Source organism: Diplotaxodon limnothrissa, linkage group LG20, assembly GCF_057381915.1.
Source record: "Diplotaxodon limnothrissa isolate DT_005_m linkage group LG20, D_limnothrissa_male_GT1.1, whole genome shotgun sequence".
Lineage (NCBI taxonomy): Eukaryota > Metazoa > Chordata > Actinopteri > Cichliformes > Cichlidae > Diplotaxodon > Diplotaxodon limnothrissa.
In genome coordinates this window covers 9,674,247-9,691,886 of record NC_140615.1, presented here as the reverse complement: position 1 = coordinate 9,691,886, position 17,640 = coordinate 9,674,247, and the positions used below count along the sequence as shown (strand labels likewise).

Sequence of the window (17,640 nt, the reverse complement as noted above, 5' to 3'; positions counted from 1 at the left end):
TTACCTTCATTTAAAGGAATTGGACAAGTGAAGGGCGACAGAAGTAATGACAGGCCTAAGGGGGGGGGGGGGGGGGGGGGGGGAAGCTTCAACAGAAAAACAGTATGCCCTTCAGTTGATCCACTGTTCACTGAAGGGCCAGTGCAGGGTCTCAGTGAAGGGTGGCTGTCAAGAAGCCATTCATAAGAAGGGAAACAGGGAGAAAAGGCTGATATATGTCAAATTACACAAGAATTGGACTTAAAATCAGTCACAACAGGCCTTAGGAATGAATCTCAATTTTAAAGTTTTGGTTCAAATCATCTTTAACATGAACAACAGTGAGTCTCTACAGCCATCTGTAAAACCTGGTAGAGCTTCCATCATGTTAGACTTCAACATTACTGAAGCAGTGTGGGATCATCTTGACAGAGAACGGAACAAAAAGCAGCCAACGTCCAAAGAAGAGCTTTGAATGTCCTTCAAAAAAGCCTGGCCACGTGTACCTGGAGACTGCTTAAATAAATTAGAATAAAGCCTAAGAGTGACTGTACTGAAGAATAAAGGTGGTCTTACAAAATATTGACTTTCATCCTTATTCGAATTGTACAAACTGTTTTTGCCTTGTAGTGTGTATTTACATTTATGTTTGCACATTTCAGCAAATCACTGCAAATCCTTCTTAATTCACTTACAAATATAAAGAAATGAGGGCTGGGAGGAGAGCTTTGCTTTGGTGTCAACATGTCTATTAGTCTTAACAATGTTTATCTTTTGTCTTAACCCAAATCCAAAAGTATGGTATGAAGGGAATTCCATCCAGCAACTGTTTCTTTCTCTAAAAGTGGACTGCCTTTCAGATAGACTTAGTGTGATCGCTACAGCTACAAAGATTAAAGAAAATGTATATTTGCTCTCAGGCTCCTGGACTGGTAATGTTACCTGACCGCCTGCCTTTCATTGGTTCATCTGGGACTAAATCAACAGGTAATCAATGAGATTCAAGGACTATATTACTGAAGAGTTAGATAAAGTGATCTAACTCACAGCTATTATAATTAATGAGTGTTTTATTTTGTGCAATGTGGTTATTTCTGTGGCAGAGTTGCCCTTTTGACAGTGCAAGGTCTCCACAAACAAAATGATACAAGTTATGAAATCATACAAGCAGAAGTTTTCATGTAGCATAAATCCAACTCAAATTGTGTCACCTCTTTATAGACATGTCTTTATCTCACCACATGACAATATTCTGACACTGGTCAACAAATGCACTTTGTTGAACACTGTCCTTTTCAATGTGCTATAGAAAAAGAGATTGATTGATAGAATGAGGATTTTGCTACTGGGACTCTTTAACCTGCACTGTGAAAATGTTCACTTGCTCACCTTTTTTAGTTAGCACTTTCCATTTTTATGTCATGATGCTCGCAGTATTGGACAATGAGGATTTCAGCATTTAAGAAATACGTTTTCAAGATTAGACTTTCCATACTTTTTTCCAACAAATCAAGGCGACGTCAGCGATAAACATGGGGATAGACTTCATCAAAAAATGAAAGTTATGGAAAAATTATATTAGGGAAATCAAATCAGTTCTTGTTAGTGCATCAGTTCCAATTACAGTTTATTGACAAAGCAAAAGTTTCTCTTACCATCTCCACTGCTTTTGTTTACAGCCAAGCCAACCCCCTCCTCTCCAGGTCTCTGGCACCCCCACCAGTCCAGTCGCAGAAAGCGTAACAGACAGCAGAAGACTTCTTTCTCCTCTGACACTCACCCTCATCCAGGACCCTCCTCCATCCTCCTCTCAGACGCCACCATGACTCCTTGGGGAAGGCTGGCTCTATCTGAGTCCTGCTTTGACTCAATTCCCAAAATACTTACTCCACGACCCTCTCCACCTCCACCCCCAGCCTCTCCTGTTCCCGAGGAAATACCGTCAGCTACCCCATATCATGGCAGGAGACAAGAAGAAGACAAAGACAGTTCAGGCTCAAGTTTTAACTCTCAAATTCCATCTCCACCTGTGGCAGTCACGCAAAACAGCGCAGGTATGACTACAAAAAGGGACAGCCATTACCAAACAAAACCAGATGACAATATTACTTAAAGTCTAATGAGTCCAGCTACACACATAACGTCCCTGCAGGAACACTTGGTAGTGATTGATACCTAATAGCTGATAGTTAATTTAACGGAGCCTGTAAAATTTAAAAAGAATTCAAATAAGATCACTCACACACTTTAATATACTGTAATTATGCTTTACGATACAAAGAAAAAGTTGGCAGCAGACAGATTATTTTAAAAAATGTTTTTCATGACCCGCCAATTTCCGGGGGCGAGGTCACTGAGGCAGTTAAACAACTCCTTGGTGGCAGAGCCCCTGGTGTTGATGAGGTCCGCCCCGAGTTCCTGAAGGCTCTGGACGTTGTAGGGCTGTCCTGGTTGACACGCCTCTGCAATGTTGCGTGGAGATCAGGGGCAGTACCTGTGGACTGGCAGACCGGGGTGGTGGTCCCCATCTTTAAGAAAGGGGACCGGAGGGTGTGTTCCAACTACAGGGGGATCACACTCCTCAGCCTCCCTGGGAAAGTCTATGCCAGGGTGCTGGAAAGGAGAGTTCGTCCGTTAGTTGAACCTCGGATACAGGAGGAACAATGCGGTTTCCGTCCTGGTCGCGGAACACTGGACCAGCTCTTTATCCTCTCCAGGATACTTGAGGGTGCATGGGAGTTTGCCCAACCAGTCTACATGTGTTTTGTGGACTTGGAGAAGGCATTCGACCGTGTCCCTCGGGGTGTCCTGTGGGAGGTGTTGCGGGAATATGGGGTGTCTGGCCCATTGCTACGGGCCATTCGATCCCTATACAACCGTTGCAAGAGCTTGGTTCGCATTGCCGGCAATAAGTCGGACTCGTTCCCGGTGGGTGATGGGCTCCGCCAGGGCTGCCCTTTGTCACCGGTTCTGTTCATAATTTTTATGGACAGGATTTCTAGGCGCAGCCAAGTGGCGGAGGGCTTTCGCTTTGGTGGCCTCAGAATCTCATCTCTGATTTTTGCAGATGATGTGGTTCTGTTGGCTTCATCGGGTGAGGGCCTCCAGCTCGCACTGGAACGGTTCGCAGCCGAGTGTGAAGCAGCGGGAATGAGGATCAGCACCTCCAAATCTGAGGCCATGGTTCTCAGCCGGAAAAGGGTGGAGTGCCCACTCCGGGTCCGGGATGAGTTCCTGCCCCAAGTGGAGGAGTTCAAGTATCTCGGGGTCTTGTTCGCGAGTGATGGGAGAAGGGAGCCGGAGATCGACAGACGGATTGGGGCTGCAGCTGCAGTAATGCGGACGCTGCACCGGTCCGTCGTGGTGAAGAGGGAGCTGAGTGTAAAAGCGAAGCTCTCAATTTACCGGTCGGTCTACGTCCCTACCCTCATCTATGGCCACGAGCTGTGGGTAGTGACCGAAAGAACGAGATCGCGGATACAAGCGGCAGAAATGAGCTTCCTCCGAAGGGTGGCTGGCCTCTCCCTTAGAGATAGGGTGAGAAGTTCGGCCATCCGGGAGGGGCTCAGAGTAGAGCAGCTGCTGCTCCACATCGAAAGGAGCCAGCTGAGGTGGTTCGGGCATCTGACAAGGATGCCCCCTGGGCGCCTCCTGGGTGAGGTGTTCCAGGCATGTCCCACCGGGAGGAGGCCCCGGGGCAGACCCAGGACACGCTGGAGAGATTATATCTCTCGGCTGGCCTGGGAACGCCTTGGTATTCCCCCGGATAAGCTGGAGGAGGTGGCTGGGGAGAGGGAGGTCTGAGCCTCTTTGCTTAGGCTGCTGCCCCCGCGACCCGGCCCCGGACAAAGCGGATGAGGATGGATGGATGTTTTTCATGATTAATTATTAATGCTAAATGGAACACACCCAGTGTTATCACATGTAACCCATTAATTATTATTAAGTATTATGTTTCCTTGTTATTAACTATGATAACTTTAGTGCTACATTGTGTGTCTTATAAAAATACTTTGTCATGTTACATTATACAAAGCACATAAATAGAGTGAATGCAGCTAAAAATCATGTTAGCCTAGCTTTGAGTTACATTGTAAGAAGAGGAACAGAGGCATCAGTTATCAGTTAATCTGACTCATTTAACATGTATCTCCTGTTGATATTATTGTGATATAAAATATGTAATATTCTATATTTAATATTGTCCTTTAACTGTCTGTGTTTTAATACTGTCCCTGCCCTAACCAGAACATCTTTTTGCACAGGTGGAGCAGCTAAAGATTTGCAGCTGAGGCGGAGGGTGTTGCCTCAGTGTCGGCTTCCTCGTGCCCCCCGTCTCCCACCGCTTCACCCCATCACTGACCTCAGTTTCTCTCGGAGCTTCACTTTCTCCTTCTTCGAGCTGCCGCTGCACCAGTCTCCTCGCTGGCGTGCCGAGCGTGTCAAAAACCTCTTATTGCTTTCGAAACAGATACACTACTGAAGACGCAGAGCTGCGTGTTCCTACTGATAGTTCAAATCTGCCTTTCTTGAGTATATTATTGTATTAGTAAAATGTGATATTTTATTTTCAAAGTAAGAGTGATGGGTGAGGGATTTTTTTTTTTTTTTGGCACAATAGGATAAGACAATAAGACTGCATGTTATTCTATTCATTCTGTGTTCATTGCTTTTCGAGAGCTGGATTTTATTTGTTTGATGTTTTGAAATTTATTTAAAAAATAGTTTCTAAGGGTGTGAGTTCATTCCTCTGGTTTTCAGCTCCACAGCAATTTACTTACGTTCCTGTTGTGTGTATTGTGTTATGCGTTATGTGTGTGTATATTTATGAAATAAAAACAACTTTACTATCATTCTAGTTGCTCTGTTTTATCAGCTTTCTCTGTTTTAATGGCTTCTGTTTCATACAGATAGACCTCCTGTAGATTCTCATTTACTCTATAACCTTATCCCTGCCTACCTTTCTCACCCTGTTCTCTCTCTCTCCCTCTCTCTCTCACACACACACACACAAACACACACACGTGAGTCTGTGGAAGCTGAGCTGGAATAATAGAGGCATTCAGAGGTACTGAATGAGCTGGTGAATGGGAGGAGAAAGGGGCTGTAAACTAACTGTAATGTCCAGAGTTCAAGGCTCTTTTCCACTTTCCGTGACTCACGTGTAAAAGCGTGTGAAAGTGTGTGAAAGCTTGTGTGTGTGTGCGTTACCCTAATACATGCACTCTCACTGTCACCCAAGTGATCTCTTTGTAATAATGCGGCTTCTTGCTGATAGAGATTAAGTAAGTCTTTTTTCATTCACTGCTTTAATTTGTTTAAGTTTTCCTGAAGAAGCACTTCTTTTCGCTTTTGTCATGTGACTTTATTCACAGATTTAGCACACATGAAAACAGGTCAGCGAGGCACATTAAACAAACACACAGTGTTCAAACGCAGGCAGAATGAAACTTCACTGTGCTCTCAGTAATCTTCCACAGTTATTTCAGATGGACAGCGTTGAGCAAAATGACCGGCCACGCTCCAGGCAGCTTGTTCTCGCACACGCCCTGGACGAAGCACAGCTGGATCTCCTCGGGCAGAGGCTAGAAAAGAAGTGTCTGTCACTTTCGGAGAGGGTAAAGTCACAATGTCGGTGAGTCAAAGGATAACATTTTTTGGCCTTACTGCGTTTGACCCAGCTGTGTTTATCTGAGGCTCTATAGCTGATAGCTTGTGCGTGTTTTCCTCCAGGTGTTCTGGTTCCAGGATAAAAAGCTTCGTGCTGGAGGTTATTCCCGTCCTGTCATGGCTCCCTCATTACTCCGTTAGACACAACGCCGTCGGAGATCTGGTGTCTGGCATCAGCGTTGGGATCATGCATCTACCCCAGGGTTAGGCTACAGCAACAGATAAGAGTATCATAAAAGTCACAAAAGAGTCTGAACTACAGTCTGCCACAATACCTTCACTCACAAATCTATAAAGGCTTCATTCCCCTCCCTTATCGCATTAAGATTTACAATATGACTTTGATTGATAAAGACTAAAGAACTATAATAATCTTTAACCAACAATAAATTATTAAATCCATCAAACTTTCACGTAGATCTTTGTGGCAACTTTGTGGCCCTAACCTTAATTTAAGCACTTAAGTGAGCTGTTTCTTTCTTGTGCATTTTAATATGCTGAATCCAAATATAACATCTAAAATAACTAATTCACAATCATATTTAAGTTTCTGCATTTTACAGCCTGTAAGGTTAAGGTGTAGTGTGTAGGTGGGAGGTTGTGATGCAGAGAAACATTGCTTTCATTGGATAAATATGTAAGCCTGGCCACACGTTTTAATTATTTCAAAATGGAAACTGCAACTGCCAATTCTAGAGGTCACAGCACATTGTGAAAGGAAATAATTTAAAAACATATAACTTTGCTTTGCAGCATTACAGACAAAGTGTCAAATTGAGCTAAGATTTATAATTTCAAGTTCATATCAGACTTCATATGAACCCAGTTTCATTCAAATTTGCTGAAGGGTTTAGAATGAGTGTAAATGTGAAAATTGGCACCTATATTATCCACAGATTTATTCAACACTGATTTGCACAGCCGCCTCCTTTATTCTTTTCCAGGTATGGCCAATGCCATGTTGGCAGGAATTCCTCCAGCATTTGGTCTGTACGCTTCTCTTTATCCTCTGATCGTCTACTTCATCTTTGGCACTTCCAGACACCTCTCCATCGGTGATTCTTACATTTGACGCTTTTCTGGATTTTCCTACAGTCATTCCATACAGTGACGTTTCCATGAGCACCTCTGAAAATCTATTAGGAATTTTTTCTGTTGCAAAAAAAATAATTTAATCGTTTAAAAAGTATTTTTCTTATTCAATCATTTTACTAAATAAAGCCTAATTCAGTAACTAAAGATACTTCAGGAAAGAGTAAACTAGTTCTGCTGCTCTGTGTGTGTGTGTGTGTGTGTGTGTGTGTGTGTGTGTGTGTGTGTGTGTGTGTGTGTGTGTGTGTGTGTGTGTGTGTGACAGGTACCTTTGCTGTCCTGTCCATCATGATTGGGACTGTGACAGCTAATGTGGAGTTGCTTAGCGACGGTGATGAAGCAGCTGTTGAAGCAGCCAAAGTAAACGTAACGGTGCAAGTCACCTTCCTTTGTGGCCTAATACAAGTACGCACACACACACACACACACACACACACACACACACACACACACACACACACACACACACACACACACACACACACATCCAGAATTGTGATTCTGATATTTTGTAAACTACCATTCATTTATTTTTAATTAATTAAGACTAGAGTGGCACTCAGTCAAAATGGAAATACTAAACCTTCTTGTGTCTGCGTTTGTGTGTCTTTAGCTCCTTTTGTACCTGCTGCGGGGAGGTGTTGTGTGCCGCTGGCTGTCGGATCCTGTAATCAGAGCCTACACCACAGCAGCCGCCCTGCACATGATCATCGTACAGCTGCCGCTAATGACAGGAGCACCAGTACAGAAACATACTGGACTGCTGGCTTCACCTAGGGTCAGTTGAAACAGCTGCACTATCATGCACACATTCAGGCACGCCACCTTTGAGCTGAAATAAGTAAGTCCAGAAACAAGAAACAAAGGAGAGCATCATCCTTTTTCTAGACTTCATGTAAAAAAACCTCTCTGTGAACTTTTTTTTTTATCAGGAATAAAGAAATAATCTAATGATACCTCCTAACTGCATGGGCCGTGGCTGTAAATTACTTTCTTTTTCTTTGGCACTACGTGGTGCAAATTAAACTCCTTCAAAGACACATCGTGTCACCTCTACACTGACAGTATTGCACTTCTTAAGTGTCAGGGTGTTTTATCAGCACTTTGCAGGTGGTTGATTTCCTCCAGAGCCACTGAACTGTAAGGTTTGATGTGCACTAGAGCACATGAATCTGAAAATGTGAAAACCATTTAGTTGGGCATTTGGACATGTGAGTATATTCTTCTGGAGCTACCTCAGGTGGCCGTAAGAGCAAATGCAGTTTCCTGCTGCGTTATTAAAGCAGGTCCTATAATTTGAAAGTGCAGCTGGAAGTTTTGTGTGTGTGTCTTGCAGACTTTCATAGATGTTCTGTATGGAGTGACCAATGCTGTAACAGGAACTCTGTTAGTCTCTTTGGTTTCTTTGCTGATGCTCATCGGAGGCAAACTGCTGAATGAGCGGTTTAAGAACAAACTGCCTGTCGCCATACCATGGGAGCTTATACTGGTGAAACACACACAGACACACACGCACACACACGCACACACACAAACACATAAACAGTAGACTCATGTCCATAAGATGCACCCAGATGGACAGATGCCACGGTGATGAACTGATGAATGACTCATAATTATATAATAATCTGTTTTTAATCTCCAAAGCCACGATTCTCCACATACAGCAAATATGTGCACCTGGACACTGGTTAATCATCATTCTCTTGTCTGATGTGTTGATAAGAATTGAATTTGTTTGTTTGTACTGCTTCTCAGTTCTTCAAGTAATTTAAAGATTTCAATTAAGGATTACTGTAACATTTTTTAATGTAGTTACAGCTATGTAATTACACAGCTATTTAATTTTATAACAAAAAAAGAGAGCAAGAGAGGTAAAAAACGTACTGCGTGCAAAAGAACTCCCGACGTTTTTTATGCTTCATGTTTTCAGTTATATACAATTGTAGGTTTTGTAGTATATCATGGGGGAAAAAGCTTTAAGACAAAGGCTAGTTTTATCAGTTATCTGTTTATGTCAGTGTGTACTTGAACTGGCCGATTTATGTGATATTAGGATGCAGATTACTTTATATTCTTCTTTTCCAAAGTGAACATTCAGTGCAGAAAATGTCACTTCCACTGCTTTTCTCTCATAGATTGTTCTCAGCACCCTCCTGTCAGTACAGATGGATCTGGCTGGACAGCACAGAGTCCAGGTGGTGGGACACATACCCAGTGGGTCAGTAGAACTGGGTTATTGTTTGTTTGCTTTAGTCATTTAGATTTGCTTTTTCTTTTTTCTTCTTTTCTTCTTCTTTTTAAAAAAAAAAAATCAAATAGTCACGATTGTCAATGATTGTCAAGCTGGAAATGCTAACTTCTAACTGTCAAATGTAATATTCCCTCCAACACAAAAGCAACAAAAAGACTCTGAAAAATCCTTTTAGAAAAATGGTCTGAAATGAATCAGTTTAATGTGACTCCAGAAAAATGTAATTCTCTCTAACTCAAAGTGAGTCAAGTAGATTTATGGCAGAAAAAGACATTATGCTGCTTTTATTTACCTATTAGCTTTAAAGTGTTAATATCATGCAAAGAAAATGACACTAACATCTAAACTGTAGCTCACAAATATTTCTATGAGAAGAAAAGTATCAGTTCTTCATGCTTTTGTTGTCATGTTGCAAATGTGCTGCTAGCTTTGTCACACCTGATAGCTTTAAGAAAATGCTGTGTTATGATGAATAATTCACAAGGTAGTCATAATTCTTTATAATACTGAATATTATAATTTCTTTCCTTTTAATAATATCTTAGTCACTGAGTCAAAGAACCTCTCCTCCTCCTCCTGCTCCTCTCCAGCCTGTCTCCCCCAGCTCTTCCCTCCTTGTCTCAGTCCAGAGAGCTTTTCATTCCAGCTCTGTCCTTGGCTTTGATTGGCTTCAGTTTCCTCTCAGCCATGGGCTCAATGTTTGCCAACAAACATGGCTACTGTGTGGACCCGAGTCAGGTACATTCACCCCAATAACAGTTTAACTCAGATCAGAAAATACATACTCTGTTATTTGTTTCAATATCGTGCAGAGAAACTGAGAGAAGTAAAGTTAATTAAAGGTGTTTTAATGAAACTGCACTTCCAGTGCCTTCTGGAAATTAAAGTGGTGTCCCCAGATTTCTGCAAATGTAGGCACACTTGCTGAACCTCAGCTTTGATTCCCTTCAAACTCTTTTTTTGAAGTTTGTCTGACTTTCCTGGATGAATCTTCTTTGAACAATTCACTGCAACTACTTCCTTTTTTAGCCTCATTGTTAAATCTGCTGTAGAGACGACTGAGAGTAAGTCAGAGTTTTCTGGCCGTGCAACCCAGGGCAGGGCAAACATGAAGAGTAGGGTGATGTACTGTAGATACAGAACATGTAGAAATCAAATATAAGTGATAAATGTGATGTAGCTAGTCATTTAGCCATTTAAAGATGTGGACTCAGCTGTATGTCCCTGCCTCAGGACCTGCTGGCGCTGGGTCTGTGTAACACCATTGGAGCGATGTTTCAGTGCTTTGCTGTCAGCTGCTCCTTTTCTCGCAGCATGGTCCAGGAAAGCATCGGTGTCAAAACACAGGTCAATTATCTTTTTCAGAAGTCCAGCTCCCTTCAGCTAAACACATTTTTAATCAGGCTAAAATAGCACCTACTAAAACGTTATGAGTCTCATAATGTGCTGTAAGTCATTTTCTTCTTTGCTTGCGGTGTTCTTTTTGTTCATATTTTTAGATGGCTGGTCTGGTGTCAGCTCTGTTGATTCTGACAGTCTTGTTGGAGATTGGTTATCTCTTTGAGCAGCTGCCAAAGGTAAAGCGAATCTAACATAACAGGTATTATTAATGTTTATTATACAAGCTCTTACAGCTAGAGTTCAAATCACCAGACTCTCACCCATGGCAGTCACGTTTTCCAGACAGCAACAGAGAAATGGAATATTTAAAGTTTTTAGTATTATTTTGATGATAAGTAAGAACTTCTTTCTGGCAAGTTTACACGTGATTACAGGACATGAAATGAGGTGAGTCAATGTCTCGTAGCGCTAAGACACCTTTACTTTCCCTAAAGCATGGAAACGATCGCCAGGGTGATTCACGTGTCTGAGCCAATGTTGGGTAATGGTTTGCTGTGTGTACCAGGCAGTGCTGGCAGTGATTATCGTGGTGAACCTTCAGGGCATACTGGCTCAGTTCAGAGATGTGCGTCTGCTCTGGAAATCTGACAGATTAGACCTGGTGGGCTTGGCGCACACACATCATTAATCATAGCACAGAAACAGCTACAAACACCATTCCGGGACTGATCCAGGAATTTTCCCTCTCTTCTCCCTGCGTTCCTTTAGCTCGTGTGGATAGTGTCACTGACTTCCACCTTCATTTTTAACCTGGATCTGGGTCTGGCTGTGGCTGTCGTCTTCTCTCTGGTCACACTCCTTTACAGGACACAACAGTCAGTGAATGTGATTTTACAAACCTTACATGGAGCATTTTGGACCAAAAGAAAAAAAAGATCACTGTATTTATTTTGGAGTGAAAATCCAAAAGTCCCTGCCAACATTTATTATGTTTTCACAAAGTCATTGCTTCACATACTTTTATATGGTTTAAATGGTTCCACTGTCTGTTTCTCTCCCCCCTCAGGACTCAGGACGACTTGTGCACTCATCAGTATTCCCCTCTGTCTCTCTCACACTTTTCATCTTGTCCTCATCTTCCAGCTCCACCACCGTTGTTTTGGGTCACATTCCTGGTACAGACTGTTACAGAGATGTGGAGCGCTACCTTGAGGTAAACTTCAGAAAAATATAAATCCATCTCACAACATCAAAGAAAAGAAATAATCAGAAAATCATTAAAACACAACCCCAGTGCAGTCCCTGTTCTGTTTTGTTACAGTTTTAACTTTGAAATCTTTTCCAAGCGACTATAAACGTTGAGAACATGACGGTCGTTGATCTAAAGAAGAGATTCTTTGAAATTCTTATAAGGTCAGAGTATAAATGAGGTTTCACTACACAGCTGCAGAACTGACTGAATTTAAACTCTCTTCAGACTTCTTGTTACACTTTTATTTGGGGTTTCTCCTCCTTCAGCATCTCTCTGTGATTTAAGCTTCTTTCTGATCAGCTTCAGTTTTACACACCCTTTATATTTGCTCCTTAAGGCGAAGTATTCCTTGTGTCCAGATGTGTAAAATATGTCTGTAGGACGAGGGTTAATAATCCAGTCGTTCGTAATTGGGTCATGGGCTATTAAAATGTGAAGAGCTACAACGATTTATTGATTGGCAGAGATGAATCACGCTGACATTACATGACTCCCGATGATCCTGGCTGGCTGCAGTCTGTGAGCTAGCGTATGTAAAGTGGTATCAGTATGAAAGCCAGTCAATTATGAATTCTCCACAGCTTGTTTTGTATCTGCACATCAATCTTTCAGACAGAGGCTGGTGTGCAAATTAGCATAAACACATCAACATCAGCGTGAAAGACTTTTTGTAGATTTTTTTGACATAATGGAAAAGCCTTTGGGAAATATGTAGATATATTTAAGCTGGAATATTTCAGTAGCTGTGTATGCATGCATCACAGCTATTAAATCCCTTTGCCCTCATCAAAACGAATCTCCGTTGTTTATGTTGATGATATAAAGTACTAAACCCCCCACCGAGAGAAAAAGCATACATGACACCCAATAACAAACCATGTTTTCTTCCTCAGGTCAGGTTTTATTAAGTGAAACTGTCACAGAGCCAAAACCTACTAAAAATACACCCCAGGCTGAAACCGACCATCTGTCACACATCAAAATACCAAACTGCAACCCAAGGCAATCTGTCTGGGCACAGAGCATCAGTGACTTCCTCTTAACTTCTCACTCTCTGTTCCCTCCACTCGATTCTCTCCTCAGTCTGTTACTCTGGTGGCTGCTGCACATCTGCCCTCTGTGTATGTTCTTCATCTTACATCATAGATGTTGTGGTACTGTATACAGTGGAATTCCCTGTAGAAGACCCTACATGAATCACAGATTACCCAACAAAAGATCCAGATTAGCTGAGAAAAAAGAACCCATGTCTCTAAAGTCTAAATACAAACAGCCATTTTCTTACTCTTTAACTTAGCGGTTAGCAGTTAAGTCTCAGGGTCATGTTTTATTTGAGCAATAAGAAACAGCCTTTTTTTTCTATAGCTATATAGACTTAAACTGTTTGACCTTAAAATGAAGAATTTAAGTCTTTATGTGTATAGATATTTAATGGTAACAATAATGAATATTAAGTCTGTCCATACATCTGCTGAAAATATAACAGCAAAATAGAGAACATATACAAATACCTTCATCAATATCTAGTAGCATCTTTTTTTAATGAACAAAGGAGATGGCACAGGTGTTACCCTACTGTACTGCACACATCTGTTTTTCTAATGTCCCTTAAAGTGAGTGCACCAGAATTTTGCTGCAAGTACTGCCCGTGTGTCACTACAGTAACCTGTTACACCTGTCCACTGTTAAATGCATGTCTGTTTTTCTTAACAGGCGAAGCAAATTCCAGGCGTGACGATACTCACATGTTCAAGTCCACTTTACTTTGCCAACTCTGAACTGGTGTTCACAAAGATAAGACAGGTGCCAATACACACACACACACACACACACACACACACACACACACACACATACATATGCACACACACATTGATCTCCTAGAGCTCTGTCCTGATATGTAACTATTAATCTTGAATCTTCAACCTAATGATTACCAAACATTAAGTCTTTTAGACATAAAACTCTAATCAGCCAATCACATAGCAGTAGCTCAGAGACAGGTGATTTAGGTGACTTTGAACGTAGGATGAGAAAAGACGGGCTGGACTGAGTATTTCACAAACTGCTGATCTACTGCAATTTTCCCACATGACCATCTCTACAGTTTGCAAAGAATGGGATGAAAGAGAGAAAATATCCCGTGAGCAGCAGTTCTAAAGGAAAAATGCCCTTTTCATGTCAGAGGTCAAAGGAAAAGGACTCGACATGGTAGACATGGTAACAGAAAAGTGACAGTAAATCAAATAATCACAGATTACAACCATGAAGAGCATCTCTGAACACAAATGTCGAAGCAAACGAACTGCAGCACCACAGGACCACACTGAGTACCACTCCTGTCAGCTAAAGACAAAAAACTGAAGCTGCAATTTGGCAAAACTGGACAGTAGAAAATTGGAAAAATGTACCCTCATCTGATGAGTTTTGATTTCTGCTGCAACGTTCAGATGGGAGGGTCAGGATTTGGTGTAAATAACATGAAAACTTGGCTCCATCCTACCTCGTATCAACAGTTCACTGTATTCAGATGATATCCATGGTCACCAGATCCCATAGCGCACCGTTTGGATGTGGTGGAATTTGAGATTCACATGAAGGATGTGCAGCCGACAAATATGCAGCAACTGTGTGATGCTGGCACATCAGCGTGAGACCAAAATCTCTGAGGAATGTTTCCAGAAACTGAATCGGTGAAAATGTCCAGTGAGTGTAACTCTGAGTTTCATCGCCAGCCCCATGCTTTATGCAATGTGCTTGTGTGTGTATTTGTGCACCTCTAGTTGAAATAGAAAAATCTCAAAAGCATGTTTGAAGCACTGAAATGTAAATTTTTCACTTGTAACTTTTCCTCTTCACTTCTTTCCTCTTGCAACTTGGAGACGGTGAATCATGGTCAGAAGGAAAACTCAGCTGGAGTTCACATCGCTGCTTCTTCGGTTTCTTCCCCCCCAGCGCAGACACACATGCACACCTACTGCTTGGTTCTGGATCTCAGCTCTGTTACCTTCATGGACTCTGTGGCCATGACGGCACTTTGCAAGGTGAGGAGAGAAGTGCAGGATGAATGCAGCCAATGTATTTCTATGAAGAAATAATTTATTTGTTTGATATATTTATATTTACTCTAAACAGTCTAAAGGGAACTTATTCTCTGAGGCACTGTCATAGTGGGCAGTATTGTAGGTTTTTTATTTGTTCTCTGAAAACTTCTCTTTCCACTATCACCCAGAAAAAAAAATTTACTGAATAAAATCTATAGAAGCCAGTAACATGCTACGAATAATGCTAATGCTAATGTAAATGGGTAAGATGCTAAATAATGACAAGATAATTAAAATCTACAAGACTCCAGGTCAAACAGAGTCCAGATATATTTTTCTGAGACAATAGTTCTAAGTTCCTAAAATTTATCTTCATGTTTGAAAGTAAAGTGAAACGTATTTTGCAGGTTTTTTTGTGTGTGTGTTGGAACAGATCAGTGTTGTGTCAGCAGCAAATGTGGAGATTATGAAGGAAACTACAACAGACTGAAGCTGAATGAACAAAATAATGACATTTTCTTTCTCACTAAGCTAAAGCTTTTCTTTACCTACAACTTTTTGTCACAGATAAGACAGAAAATATAGTTTAGAGAAATATTCAGTCAGTTGTTTTACGTCAATATCACTAAAAATAAATTCAGCTTTAGAAATTGGATCACCAAACAGATGTATTCACTAATTCTCAAGGCCTCGGGAGGGAAAAAGTGCTGTCAGCCTGATATCTTTTTGCTGATTAAAGATATTAGCAAGAAATGGTTATGTAAGAAAAGACCAGCGTACTGGTCACGTGTGAGATAAAAACAAACCACGCGATTAACAACGTCACACGTGTGCATGTTGACGCAGAGCTTTTGCATAATTCTTATCTAATGGATAAGAAGAATTGAAACGTATTCGTCCCACTATGTATACATGTGCTTTTATATGATATTGGTAATGTTTATATGGTCACAAGATCCCTATGTTTGTGTGTGTTTTCACCAGGTTGTAGAAGTCTTGGACATCCAGGGTGTCGGTGTTTTTCTGGCAGCTTGCCCAGGTCAGCCTCATGTTTCATGCGCTCTTACTGTATCTCCCACAGAGTGACTTATCTTCTATTTCTCTCTCACACACTCATTCACGCACACACCCACACACACACACCCTCCGTTTCTCTTGGGTTTGGCTGTTACTGTTTCCACAGGTCAGGTTCTCACAACCCCTCCTAACTGGAGCTTTGCTTCAAGCTTCTTTTTCTTTCATTTTGAACTTCATGTAGCTGTCGCATTTTTTTTCTTTAGGAGCTTTTTTTTGTATGCCAGTGCACACACGGCAGGTTGTGTCTTTCTAATGAGACATGGGAGTGTAAAAGCATTTTCCATGTGATTAACATCAGTAAATATTTCAAATTACGCTGTAAATTCTGTGATTTCTAATTCTCTCTGCATGTTTACAGAGAAAGTTTTATCCCAGCTCCAGACTCAGGGTTGTATACCAGACAGCCTGCCCCGCTCCTGTCTCTTTCCATCAGTCCATCATGCCGTCCAGCACTGCCTCACCATCCTACCCAGGTCCCTGGAGGTACGCACCATATATATATATATATATATAGGTAGATAGATAGATAGACAATTCTTTTATTCTGCCTATTGCAACTGCTCAACTCCACTTTCACGGGGAAGCAGAGCTCATACACTCCTAAAATCATCTCATATTTTTAAATATGTGTTTTGTTGAGCAGCAGGTTTTCTGCTGTGTTTGTGTAGCCACATCGAACATGTAACTGTTTACAGCTCCTCTGTACTGTACTACTGCATCTGTGAAACTGACTCACTCACTTGTGTAGTCAGTACAGGCTGAAAAATACTAAGTGTGAAAATGCAAATTGAGAAAAGAAAAGACAAGAAAGAAGGGTAGGGGTGTAGTTAGTTAGAGGTGAATTTAGCAGACTGTAGGCTGGTACACTGTCTCTGATTGAGGCGGGAGGATTGAAGCTGTGTTAGCTGGATTTGCATGTGAGTCTTTTCAGTTGCATTTTTAGATCATGTATGAAGGTGATTGGATCTGGCTGACCAGAGGAGACAGTGTGGATCACAAAATATTATTTCTGTGTCCGAAAACTCTCTTTGCTCATTCAATCATTTCTCCCAATATAAAATTAAAATGCTTAGTCATAGTTACCAGTAAACTGAGATTTTGGACACTTATTGTCACAGGTGCAGTCACAGCTCTTGGGAGAATTGTATGCGTGTTGTGAACACTATGTTTGTTTTGTTCTGTTGGGGGGATTTTTACACTCTATCTATTGAACTGTAAATCTGGTGAACTGATATTTTGCTGCACTGGTTTTCTTTCCTTTAAATTGCTCATTTAAACTGTAATCTGCTATTGTGTGCTTTTGTGTCGCATTTCAACATATTTAAAGATTTTCTTTGTTTATTCTTTGCTTCTAATCAGGAAATCAACTCGGACACAAGCATTTGTTAAAACAACAAAGGGACAATAATTCTGCATAAAGCAGACCCCAAACACAACCCTGGGGTGGACGGCGTCCATTTATTTTTGACAGAAATGCTCTTTTGCATTTGCATGTTGCACATTTCCCAGGTTGGCTTTTCTCAGTCTTTGCTTTTTTGTGTTTCCACAAATAAATGTAACAACAAATGTATTCTCCATTTCATGCTGTTTTAAACATTCTGAAATTTTGCTGATTTTCAATGCAGAGTGAAAAGTTTGAATCTCCTGGTTTTGAGCCTAGTACACCTGCTGCTCCGCAGCACTATCTGTCACACCAGAAAGGACTCAAACCCAAACATCCTAGCTTTGAAGAGAAGCGCCTTATCCATTAAGCTGTTGAGACTTGAGAATACCTGATGACAATGCAGACACAGAGCACTGATGGGCTTATTCATTAACCGAGGCAACAGTGTTCTTACAGTTTTTCTCCGTCGCTTTGGTGCTTTTCTCACATCACTATTAACATTAAAATGCTCACTTTTTGTACAGCCATTTACAGTAAAATCTACAGT

General features: G+C 41.3%; 2 protein-coding genes across 8 annotated transcripts; both read left to right on the top strand.

The window, feature by feature from the left end:
- The first annotated feature begins 914 nt into the window (after positions 1 to 914).
- LOC146610568 (uncharacterized) lies at positions 915 to 4,462 on the top strand. 2 transcript variants are annotated; one of them, XM_085344265.1, is made up of 3 exons: positions 915 to 966; positions 1,683 to 2,033; positions 4,245 to 4,462. In XM_085344265.1, exons 1-3 carry the CDS (start codon positions 915 to 917, stop codon positions 4,460 to 4,462), a joined length of 621 nt encoding a protein of 206 aa, XP_085200391.1. The 2 variants fall into 2 exon arrangements, with proteins under 2 accessions (XP_085200391.1, XP_085200390.1); XM_085344264.1 differs by having other exon boundaries at positions 1,659 to 2,033.
- A 699-nt stretch (positions 4,463 to 5,161) lies between these two features.
- Positions 5,162 to 17,612, top strand: slc26a6.1 (solute carrier family 26 member 6, tandem duplicate 1). 6 transcript variants are annotated; one of them, XM_085344258.1, is made up of 19 exons: positions 5,162 to 5,264; positions 5,469 to 5,614; positions 5,713 to 5,852; positions 6,594 to 6,704; positions 7,007 to 7,146; positions 7,355 to 7,519; positions 8,078 to 8,230; positions 8,880 to 8,962; positions 9,586 to 9,733; positions 10,229 to 10,342; positions 10,495 to 10,572; positions 10,902 to 10,997; positions 11,105 to 11,211; positions 11,480 to 11,549; positions 13,302 to 13,391; positions 14,471 to 14,632; positions 15,617 to 15,671; positions 16,068 to 16,192; positions 17,069 to 17,612. In XM_085344258.1, the coding sequence occupies exons 2-19, from the start codon at positions 5,469 to 5,471 to the stop codon at positions 17,096 to 17,098; spliced, it is 2,013 nt and encodes a 670-aa protein (XP_085200384.1). In that variant the 5' UTR covers positions 5,162 to 5,264; the 3' UTR covers positions 17,099 to 17,612. The 6 variants fall into 6 exon arrangements, with proteins under 6 accessions (XP_085200384.1, XP_085200385.1, XP_085200383.1 ...); XM_085344259.1 differs by having other exon boundaries at positions 5,460 to 5,614; XM_085344257.1 differs by lacking the exon at positions 5,162 to 5,264 and having other exon boundaries at positions 5,386 to 5,614.
- The last annotated feature ends 28 nt before the right edge of the window (positions 17,613 to 17,640 follow it).